The 12,295-nt window shown below is 38.1% G+C and overlaps 1 protein-coding gene and 1 pseudogene across 3 annotated transcripts in view; one reads left to right on the top strand and one right to left on the bottom strand.

Moving 5' to 3' along the window:
* Positions 1 to 12,295, top strand: part of MTHFD1L (methylenetetrahydrofolate dehydrogenase (NADP+ dependent) 1 like) — a 220,970-nt gene that overhangs the window by 1,079 nt on the left and 207,596 nt on the right. For all 3 annotated transcript variants that reach the window (XM_020986602.2, XM_020986603.2, XM_078155074.1), the window contains exon 2: positions 10,450 to 10,534. In XM_020986602.2, coding sequence (XP_020842261.1) covers positions 10,450 to 10,534 — 85 coding nt within the window. The remainder of the gene's footprint in view (positions 1 to 10,449; positions 10,535 to 12,295) is intronic.
* On the bottom strand, positions 11,311 to 11,630 carry LOC110208632 (ribosomal biogenesis factor pseudogene; annotated as a pseudogene).

Raw genomic sequence — 12,295 nt, 5'->3', positions numbered from 1 at the left:
GCCTGGAGTTTGGAGCTTGGGGACCCCACCCCCCCTTGCAGCCGAAGCCGCATAGCCTCCTTCCTGGCCGGTCTGAATCAGCTTGTCCCGACAGGGCGGCGCTTCTTAGCTAGAAAGTTCTGTTTGTTCTTTCATCCAGAGCCACTAACTGGTAATGAATGGTCAGCCTGGCCTGGCAGCCCTTGGACTTGAATCATGTCTCAGAACATTTGGGGAAAAAAAATCTAGGAGAGAGATTTTAATAGGTTGATTTCATAGCTAGATGCATTTATGGATTTAAGAAAAAATAACCCTAGCTGTCAGGTATGTTTACACTTGGTTGCGTACCAAGTTTTCTTATGGAAAACTAGGTGACTTCTTGAGGGATGGCCAAGGTAAAGAAATTATTACAGTGTGAGCTAATGAAGTGGGATAGGGGGAGGGCTAGAGAATCTTAAAACATTGGATACAGCAAATGGGTAAAAGCGGCTACTCTAAAACAGGCTGTTTAAAAAAAGAAACAAAAAACCTTTTTAGGGACGAAAATGGGGGGACTCCTACCCTAAACCATCCCAGTTGATGGAACTTTCCGTCTATTCTCTACCCACTTGGAAATGTTAAGGACCTTTCTTTTCATTAATATTAATCATCTCATACTGTAGTCTGAAATTGCAGAACAGGTGTAGTAGCTCAAAAGCTAAGGTCTTTTGGTTGGCCCAGTGCCTGTCACATAGTAGGCATTTAATAAATGTTTGAGATTGGTTGGGAAGCAGTGTAATTAATGATGGCTTAGTTACTACAAATACTTCAAGTCAGTGGCTGTTTTTTGGGTGTTTACCAGCCTCATACCTCCTCCCTACAGAAATTGTAACCCCTTTGTGCCTAGGCCTAAGTAGTTGCTTTCAGTAAATTTTGGCCAAGGCCAAAAAAATAACTAGAGAACCTAATTGGTTCTGATTCCCCTCTACCCCAAACTTAGATGGTGTATGGTTATATCAGATATTGGACAGGATTGATAAGATTATAGATTTAGAGCTGACAGGGTTCTCTGGAAGTTTTTTCTTTTATTTATACAGTTTATACAATGTATTGTATACAGATGTATCATACAATACATTCATATATTGATTTTGTTGATTTATTTGTCTTAGGCCTAAGGGAGAGATTACAGCATTCAGCCCAGGCCAGTTCTGTACACCCAAAAGTCACCTGAGGCAGAGAATTTTGGTGTGGCAGATTGCTGGGGTCCTGGGAAACCACCACCATCAGAAGGGACAAAATTAAAAAGTGAATAGAGAAAAATTAAGAGGGTGGAAGTGGATATTGAAAGTGCCAAAGATCTCTAGAAGAAGAAAACTCAGAGACCTGTAAGGTAAACAGATAAATCAACATTTAAGAACAGAAGCAATTTTGTCCTCTGGCTCTAGGAAAAAAAAAAAAAAGGCTAAGGCTGCAAGCTCCAGGACATACTGGTTATAATTCGATTCAGAAACAAGTTCTGCAACTGATCAAGAGAAAGACCTTCAGTTAGAAAGGAAAATAAATTTAAATAGTAAGAAGACTATTTTGCACCTGCCAGAAAATGGAGGAAATGTGGATCAATGTCTTTTGAAGAATAATGGGGCTCAGAATGACTTACCCTGCACATCTGAGCTTAACAGTACATGAAAAAAGGTGGCTGTTCAACAATAAAGAGGTGTTTCAAGCATTTGGGGAGGGGGGACCACTGGAGATTCTTTACTTCTCAAACACCGTAAACAACAGAATTCAGAAGTGAATAAAGGCACCAGCCAGGGACAGCAACAGTCACAAAATGACCGCTGAGAGACCAGTAAGAATTTTTTTTTCTAAATATACATAAGGAGACAAGGGTGAATGCAGAAGTCAAGTGGAGGTAACAGTGAAAAGGCAGGCATGAGGCATTATGGACTGAACTAGGTGATATCCTGCCCATAAGATGAATCAGTGTTTTGAAAAAACCTGTAGTTAAAAGATTTATGGTATCTTTTAAATGGGATAGCAAAAGAACTATTTCTCAGCACCACACAGAACTTTGACTGAAATTGACCTCGTACTAGGGGACAGAGATATTTTTTAAAAATAAAAGGCAGAAATAGTTAATGCATCTTTTATAGACCATAACACAATAAAAATAGTAATTGCTTCAGAGACAACAGACAAGAATTGGACCCCAAATGGAGACTTAAAAAGGAAATCCTAAATAATGAATAGGCTTCATAGAAACAATGAATATATAAAAGAAAATGATCATGATGAGAGACAACACCTTGGGAAAAATGATATCTTTATAAACATACTTTAACAAAATAGAAAAAGAGAGGATTAACGAACTGAATATGCACTCCCTCCTATCATTATGGTTACGGTGTGCAAAGTAAGCCCCTAATACATGTTGACTTCAATAGCATCATTCTTTAACTGAAGCCTCCAGTGTTTTTCTTTCACCCAGTTCCTATATGTGGTTTCTTCTGTTTCAAGCCTCTTACTACTCTAATTCTTCAACATAACCACCAAAGTGATTTTCCAAATGCCCAGATCTGACTATATATTATAACTATAATCTGACTATAATACTCTCTTTCTCCTTAGTAAATTCCAGCATTCCCTATTACATATTGTTGTTGTTGTTGTTCAGCCATGTCTGACTCTTCATGACCCCATTTGGGATTCTCTTGGCAAGGTTACTGGAGTAGTTTGCTATTTCCTTCTCCAGCTCATTTTACAGATGAGCAGACTAAGGCAAACAAGATTGAGTGACTTGCCCAAGGTCACACAGCTAGTAAGTATCTGAGGACAGATTAAAAGTTCGGGTTCTTCCTGACTCCTGGCCTGGTCTTTATCTATCCACTTAGCCACCTACCTGCCCCCTATTACATATAGGTTCAAATGTAAACTGCTTTATTTGCATTTGGTCTCCTTTACAATTAAAGCCCTACCTGCTTTTCCAGTGCTTTTACATATTGCTCCTCTTCCATCCAGTATTTAGAACAGTGCCTGGAAGCCAGGAAGCACTGAATAAAGTACTTATAGATTGATTTGGTTGGTTTCACCCTGGAAATGACCTTGATTTCTGTGTTCTGTATCTGAAATGGGATGTGTAAATTGCTTAAAATGTTACATAAATGTGAGCTATTATTACTACTGTTACAATTCATCAGAGTCTGGCACTGCCTTCCCCCCACCCTCATTCCCCATTATCTTCTCATCTATTCAGACTATATTATCATTTATTGCCTAGAGAAAAGTATGGAAAGCAGAATTCTGGATGTTAATGTTGTCTAATTATTCTTTTCAGTTGCCCTGATCCAGAGGTTGGTTGTTAACCAAGTTTTTTCCAAAACAGTGGGCAGGAAAATTTACAATTAGAAACATTGTTTTTTATTTATGGCAACAGTCTGTTCTTTTCAAGTAAGTAATGGAACAATTTTGAATCCTAAAACAAAGTCATATGGACTTAAGGCTAGAAAGTTTAATTATGTAGTTCTGAAAGTAGAGTTGGAAGTGACCTTAGAAACCATCTAAAATTATCAAATAAATACCATCTTGTCTTAATAAAGGAGGCTCAGGCTAGTTCAGAGTACCAAAAACCCAGTACAAGGAAGCATGGAAATTATAACAGGACAGTAAATCAGTCCAGCTTCATTGTGGGGACATACAGAACAAAAGGTCGTTAGGGAGAAGAGTGGAAACTGGGTCCATTGAGTCCTGGGTGGAAGTGGAGCACTTTCTCCAAAGCCAGTGAATTCTGGTGGGTTTTTGTGGAGTTCTTACCTAGATCAGTTCAGGGAAGTTGGGAGCTTGGACCTGGGGTGTAAGGGAAGGTTCAGGCTGGTGCAGGAGAAAGAAAATTTATTTATTTAGCTGGTCAGTTTTTAAAGGCTACTGTCTTCTTTACACTACTTCCTCCCCTCATTTTACCTAAAACTGAAGCCCTGAGGAATTCATTGGTTTGCCTAGGAACACCCTGAAGGTAATTAGCTGAGTCCAAGATAGTTATCCAGTCTCTTGTAATTTCAGAATCACTGTACTTTCCACTATACTGTAAGATTTGGGAGGGGATTGAGATGGGAGTACTAGTTTGCTGTTAGAGAGAGGTGTTGGTAAAACCAAGGCCAAAGCTTCTGTCCTTGCTTACACCTAGTTTTACTTTGTTTCAGTTTAACAAACATTTATTTAATGAAGGTCAATATGGTCTAGTCACTCTAGTGGATACTTTGCTGGGTTTGGAGTCAGAAAAAAACAAGTTAACACTGTTCCTGACATTGTATGATTTGGATCAAATCACTTAACCTTTCATTCTTTCATCATTCAGTACTTCAGCTTCAGTTTCCTCATTGTACTTCCCTTCCTAAGTTGATGTGAACATCTTTAACTAGCTGAAACAGCCTCCCAGAAAGGCCCAGAAAGGAACTTAGGGAAGAAAAGGAAAGCTTGGCCCTTGGAGAACTCTGTTAGAACTCTTAATAACTTTCTGTGTCTTTTGAGCAAAGTGAAAGAAGCATTAACCATCCCCTCCACTCTCCTCTTCTGGTGAGAACCTGGGGAAAACCACCCGCAGGCCTAAAAGAAATCTTATATGTAAAAGCACTTTGTAAGTCCTGTGTCACCCTCAAGTTATTTTTAGATCTTACATCATTTACCAGATAAGCATAATTTTTGAAATCTTGTGTCTACATTGTCTCTTCTTCCTCTTCCTTCTCCCCACATGTAGCTGGTATGGGTGGTTTGAGGAAACTTGTTAGAATTGTATGTAAAGTATTATTATATGCCAGTTAGGTGGTCCAGCAGATAGAACACAGGGTCTGGAGTCAGAAAGACCGGCACCACCTCATATACATTATTTTCAGAGAAGGAATGAGAAGGGAATAAGCATGTGTATAGTGCCTACTATGTGCCAGGAACTGTGTTAAGCACTTTACAAATATTATTATCCTCATTTTACAGTTGAGGAAACCGAGGCAAAGAGAGATCAAGTGACTTGCCCAGGATCACATAGCTACTATGTGTCTGAATCCAGATTTGAACTTAAGTCTTCCCAATTTCAGGCATAGTGGTTTATCCATTGTATCACCTTGCTGTTTATTTTCAGAAAGAAATTATATTTTAAAATGGAGTTTGGGGCAAGGTGTTGTTTTTTATAACTGCAAAAGCTGAGTGAAGATTGAATTATTCTTTTTTTTTATCAAAGCTAATTGAGACAGGTCCTTTAAGAGATGAATCATAAAATTAGTTGCAGATATTTTTTGATGCTGTTATCATTGTATTATAAGGTAAGAATCTCTTCCAAAGTCCACTTAAATTGTTCTACTTAATGAGTTTACTTACTAGTACTATGAATTTTTTTCTTTAAGTTTGCACATACATTTTAACAAAGCCAAATCAAGCTTTTGTTATTCTATACATTGCTATTAATAAGCATCTTCTAGTCTTGGGGACCTTCTAGACCAGATAAACTCTGATTCCAGTTTGTCAGACTATGCTTCTAAAATTTTCTAAACTTAGAAGCAAGTAAATGCCGTTTGTTAGCTATTTACTCTGCCTTTCTTGAAATCTCTCAAAAGTAAAACTCAGGGAGCTCTAGTACCTACCTGTTTACCTCTAGAATTAAATATAACCTCACCATTTCTAACCTTTCCAGCCTTAAGGCTTTATTCCCCTCCAGGTACCATCCAAAGACATCGGCCTACTTGCACGTTGGATGATTAAATGTGAGCCTTATAGACTTTTTTAAAAAGGATCTTTGGTTAAATTTAAAAGATAATTGATATGGAAATGAGTATGAGCTGTCACATTTGTGCTTCCGGAGTCCTTTACCTCATCCACCGTATTTTATCTCCCCCTCCACTCCCTTATCCACTAAGTAGAATGAATGTTATAAAATCTAAATAGTATGTATAAACTTGTTATAGAGGCACACACTTCAAGTTGGAAGGGACCTTAAAGACCACCAAGTCTGAACCTTTTCCCCATATCTACCCCATCTCCTCAGAATTGAGTTCCAGAAAGTAAATGTGACCTGCTCATTGGCAAGCAGTGTATAAAATCTCAGCTTTGGGACGTCAAGAGAAGGGAGATTCCTTTATCATCCACAGTTATATGGCATTACCACTAATTAAACAATCATCATTAAACTTCAAGAAAGGAAAAAGTGTTAGAATCTAGTTGGAAGGCTCTTTAAGAACCTTGTTTCTGATCTTAAGGAATTGTACCTTAGAGCAGAAGGGTGGCTGAAGTCCAAGATACTCCCTACCCCTTCTTTTGGCTATTGCCTGTAACCTGCTTGCCCAAACAAGCTTGGGTGGGGATGTTTAACAAGTGCCCAAGAGAAATGGTTGATGTCATGTAAGTCTCCGTTTTATTTCCTGTCAGCTCTCTTCTGGAGATGCTAGTTAAAGTAAAATGACTTGCAAGTCTGGAGCTAGAGGGAAGAGTAGCACTGGACTGCCTAATCCACAGCCTAGGCAAAAAGCCATCAAGTAATCAAGCGTTGTTGCACCATTTGTGACTTTTGTTGTTTTTCAGTCTTCATGACCCCATTTGGGGTTTTCTTGGCAAAGGTGCTGGGGTACTTTGCCATTTCCTTCTCCAGCTCATTTTACAGATGAGGAGACTGAGGCAAACCAGGGTTAAGTGACTTTATCTATAACTAGAGAAATTTGGGATACCAAATTCCTACTGAGTAGAATATTTAATAACTCTGTAATAGGCTCTAATGTACCTTGCTAAATATTGTAATGAGGAACATTAATTATTTCAATTAACAAATTTCATGCATCCCAATGAATAAATCCTCCGGGAATGGTGCTCTTATCTGTTACATTTGTTAAAATTTATTAATATTTGTTAAAAACAAATATTCAAAAATTGCACAACGCAGAGCTGCCCTCCTTATTAGTAACTGTCTTTAAAGAATTCAGTGTATAGCTTGTATCTGTCCCAGCCTGCTTGAAGTTAAGCAAGGCAGATCCTAGGGAAAGTTGTGTATTTGATCTTTCTATGCTTTCTCCCTTTTCCTCATGCCCCATTTGAGGTATATAGTTTCTTACTTACTTCTGCCTCTTAGAACTCTACTCCTACTGCAACTAATGATGCTCCCTCTTCTCCATCTCTCGAAATCTCTGTTCTTTTTTCCTCTTCTCTGCTAGTTGATTCAGGTCTCTGAAGAAGAGGTAACCCTCTGTGCCCCAGATCTTATCAGCTCTGAGACTTTGCCCCTTTGGTCATTCCCTTTCATCTTAGTAGATCTCTAGGTACTGACTCCTTTCCTGATCCCAAAGCCATGCTTAGTTCTCCTTATCATGAAACAACACTTTTCATTGACTCTGCTACAATTTTCAAGTCATTCATTGCCCTGTATCTTTTCTTTCACAACCAAACTTCTGGAAAAAGTCATCTGTATTCATTTATCTCCAGATTTTCACCTCCCCCTCAATTCTCAACCTATTGCTATCTGTCTTTTGAAACCAGCTCTAGATTAAAACTGGCCTCTCCAAGGTGACCAATGTTTCCTTAACTCCTAAATCTGATAGTCTTTTCTCATTCCTCATGCTCAGATTATTTCAGCTATTCCTTTCTCTCAGAAGTAGAAAGGAAAGGAAATTGGCGTTTATATACTCCTTATTATGTGGCAGGCACTGTGATAAATGCTTTTTACAAATATCTTACTTGATTCTCAAAACATTCCTGGGAGGTAGGATCATTATTATAACCTCATTTTCACAGTTGAGGAAATTGAGGCAAATTGGTGTAAAATGACTTGCCTGTGGTCATACTTCTAGTGAGTGACTAAGAGTAGATTTGAACTCAGGTTGTCCAGACTCTGCCTCTTGACAGAGTTAAGCTCATTAACAAAAAGTTAAACTTTTATCTTGGCAGATGGAACTCTTCTCCTTGACTTGAGCAAAACTGGTCCTTTGTGGTTCTTTTCCTACTTATCCTATGACTCCTTCTCTGAGGTCCTTTGTGAGATCATGATAGCTTTCTTGCTCACTAAATGTGGTTGACTCTCATGGAGTCATTTCTCTGTGTATAAAACCTCTTTCTTTTGGTAATCTTACCATCTCCTGTTGTTTCAATTGTCATCTCTACAAAGGTAGTATTCTGTTCTAAGCTCCTGAACTCCGCCCCCATATCACCAGTTGCCTCTTGGACATCTATATCTATATATGTCTTAAAGTCATTGTTTCCAAAACAGAATTCATCTTCTTAATACACTAAACCCATTCTACCCTTCTTTGAAATCTCTCTGTTTCTCTTGAGACTACCACCATCTTTCTGATCACCCAAATTTACAAATTCACAGTTATATTTAATTTTACTTCACCCATCCGCATCCTGTCAATTTTCTTGTCCTGTTAATTCCTTTTCCATAATATTTCTCACTTCTGCCCCTTTCTCTCATGTGTCCACTACCCCAAAGTTCAGGACCTTATTTCTGGACCATTGCAATAACCTCCCTCCCCCTAGTCTCTCTTTTCTCTAATTCATTCTTCACAGCTACCAAATTAATATTCTTTAAGATGTAAATATTACCTTATCACTCCCCTGCTCAAAAATCTTTAGTAGGTCTCATTGCCTCTAGAATAAAACAGAAATTCCCCAGCTGAGTGTATAAGGTCCCACACAATCCGACTCCAATCCAACTTTCCAAATTTATTTCCTGTTACTGCCTGTCATAGTCTGATTAAGACACATTCTTCATCTGTTTGGATTTTCCTGAATAGGTTGGTAAACCAAACTTTTAAGAGTAGTTACGGATTACATTTAAGAAGATCTGGCCCATCTGTAGCACTTCATGCAAAGTCAGCAGAACATAAGGCACAAACATGAACATCTGGAGTACCTCACCTAATTTAAAGAAAACCCTTTTCCATTTGAACTGTACACTAAACATCATCTATAGCAGTGGCAAACATTTTTCAGCATACATCTTACTGTTTCTGCCTGATCTGTTATTAATAATCGAGCCTCTCTTATTACATCTTTACAGGAATCATTTATGATTTTTACATTTGCATGGGAGACATCTTACTAGAAAGAGAGCTTTTTGCTCTACTGAATCAAATGCTTTTTATAATCAACTAATGTAGGGCAATCTTGTATTCACTACCCTTTTTCAGTTACCATGTGACTGAAAAATGTAGGCTTCTATAAAATATTAATCCTCCATAAGCGTTTGTTAAGCTGTGTGCTTCCTAGACACTTTGCTGAGCCCTGCAAAAGCCCCCTTTTTCCTTTCTCATACCTTCATGAAGGAAAACTTTAATATGTGGAGATGTTATTTTAACATTTTTCATAGAGATGAAAAAATACATATATGGATCAGAAGATATTAAACTTCTCTTTGGTAATCCTTGGTAATGATTTTCCCTCTCAGACTTTTGTGTTGTACCTCTTCAGTGCACTTATGGAATAGGTCATGTCAAGACCTCTTCTTTGTTGTCTTATCTCCCTATTAAACTGTAAGCTCTGTGAGAGTAGGTGCTAATCACCAAATTTTTCGTCTCTTTAGGTGTCCAGTATTGTGATCTGAACATAATTGGCGCTTAATAAATGTTTTCTGCTACTGCTAATTATTGTTCTTTTTTTCTGCCACCTTAAAATTCATTCTTCTCACCCCATGTTATTTCACCTTTTTTTAATGAGGTTGATGCACACATTGCTAGAGCTAGCTCAGTGTTTGGGAGGCTCCAAAGGAAAGTGTGGGACAGAAGAGGTATTAGACTGACTACCAAACTGAAGGTCTACAGAGCCATTGTGCTGACCTCTATGTCGTATGCTTGTGAAACCTGGACAGTATACCAGCACCATTCCAGGAAACTAAAGTGCTTCCCTTTGAATTGTCTCAGGAAGATTCTGAAGATCACCTGGCGGGATAAGGTACCAGACACTGAGATTTTTTCTCAAACTAAACTGCCAAGCGTTCAAACTCTACTGCAGAGAATGCAACTCCAATGGGCTAGCCACGTTGTTCAAATACCAAATGTAACGCTTGCCTAAATCTCTATTTAATAGAGAACTCACACAGGGGAAGCGTTCACATGGTGGTCAGAAAAAGTAATACAAGAACACTGTCACTTAAGAACTCAGGAATTGATTGTGTGACATTGGAAACACTAGCACAGGACCACCTAGCATGGCATGCCCTCATCAGAGAAGGTGCTGTACTCTGTGAGCAAAGCGGAATTGACACAGCTCAAAAGAAGCAAGAGAAGCACAAATTTAGAGACTGTAGACTATTTGTGCCCTCCCGGGGTGGAGCGTTGTGACCTCATCTTGTTCTGATCAGCCACAGTCAGACATACTGTAACTAGACTCTAACAATGATGTCATTTTGATCTTTGAGAACGAAGGACAGAAACAATACATTTTTTGACAAATTAGTACATTGTTGAAATATATCTTTTGTTAATAGATGTTTAGCTGAATTGTGTTTTCTTCTCATTGCAGAGAAATAATTCAGAATTCAAAAGAAGTTCTGAGTTTATTGCAAAAAGGAAGCCCAGCCTTTAAGCCGGTTCTTGCAGTTGTCCAGGTAAGGTTGAGAGCATTGTTTCAGATCAGTTTTACCATATGTGCCCATCTTAAAATTTTCTTGTCAACGCTTAGTTTTGAAATCAAAGAGATCAAGAAGGAACAGACAGGTCTGGTGTTTCCTTTTTGTTGTTGTTGTTGTTGCTGTTGTTTAATTTACTTACTAAAACTGGACCTAAAAGAACAAAAGACTTTGATCTCTTCAGGGCAAAAAGTTACTGCACGTTTTTTGGTTTGGTTGGTTTTTTCCCCAGAACAAAGTTACAGTCACAAAATTGTTGTTGGGGGGAAAGAGGGAGGTTAATCATATCATTATTCTCATCATCATCCCAAGACCTGTCATTTTCCCTTGTATGGAATGCAAGTCAATACTAAGCAGCCTTTTTTAGGTCATTGCAAAATAAATGACCTAGGTCTCTTATCACTTAAAATATAATTATATAACCATTACTCCCACCATCTGTTCATATTTTTTCTTTATGCCCTTCGAGTCCAATCAGTTTTTCACTGCCGTTTGCAAAATGAAGGATATAAAGTGATGCATGAATTATTTCAGTGAACAGATTTTGTGAAGTGCCTTTTGTTTTTAGTATTTTCAGGTTTTTCGTGTTTTGTTGACTTCTTGACATTGCACTTTCCTAGATTTTAGGAAAGCTCTCTCTGTGTAGTTCACATTTAAATGTCCAATGCCTGTACATTAACAAGAAAATGAAATTGTACAAACACTAGTTTTGTTGGTCCATTTTTTTTTTAGAATCCAAATACTTCCAATATATATTACAACTGAGCCATTAATCTTGTAACATCATCTACACTAATTATTTCACCTTCAGAGCACTGAGAAATGAGGTGTTTGGGCAGTGGTTTAAGTGACAGCTTTTTTGAGAATTGTGCAAGCTCTTCTTGGGTATCCATGAATGCCTTATTCACAGTTCTAACTTTTTCTTCATTCACAGTGTTTATCTTCTTAAGATTTGTGGCGACTGGTTTTGCTTATTTTTAAATTTATTTTTCACATTCTTGCTGGCAATATGAAATACATTCTTGATCTTCTGTCCTTTCCACTTTGTTCTTCCCCATTGCCTGGTGCTGATCATCCAAAAAAACAAGATAATCTTAAATGCTCCACTTTCAATGTACACTGGACTCTAGCGGTTATCTCAATCAGTACAACAGAGTGATAATTCCTGCAAGTTTATCCCCAGGGCCCATACCAGAGCTATGCATGTGCAGCAGCCTGCCCAGCAAGCCGAACTCCCAGGCCCCAGGCCAAACCCACCAGAGGAGCTCCGCCTTTCCTAGGGTTCCCTATTTTTAAAGCAACCTAAATCTCTGTAGTACTTGGGTATAAACTAGATAATTTTTTTTTAGTGAGTTGAGACTTCTGTATAGGATTGTTCTAGAACATAATGAAAGACATTTACCTATTTTTACTCTGAAAAAAATTAAGCTTCAATAGGTATTTAAGTGCCTACTGTGACCAAAATTATTTGAGAATCAACAATGGTACAGAGATATGATTAAAAACCAGTTTCTAACAGTCAGAGCAGAGACTCACTGTATATGTCACCCCTGAGCTGCATTTTCAGCAACATTATATAATTTATAGTTACATATAGTTACAATAGAATTTCAAAGAGTAAATAAGGGAAGGCAATGGTTTACAGACCAAAGAACAGAGAGCTGAAGGGGAAAATCAGTACCAGGTAAAACAGTAGTGAGCTGTAGCTGATGTCTAAAGCTGTAAATTTGCAGACTGACA

This window comes from Phascolarctos cinereus, unplaced genomic scaffold (assembly GCF_003287225.1).
Source record: "Phascolarctos cinereus isolate Bilbo 61053 unplaced genomic scaffold, phaCin_HiC Scaffold_5;HRSCAF=322, whole genome shotgun sequence".
NCBI lineage: Eukaryota > Metazoa > Chordata > Mammalia > Diprotodontia > Phascolarctidae > Phascolarctos > Phascolarctos cinereus.
This window is presented reverse-complemented; position numbering and strand designations above follow the sequence as displayed.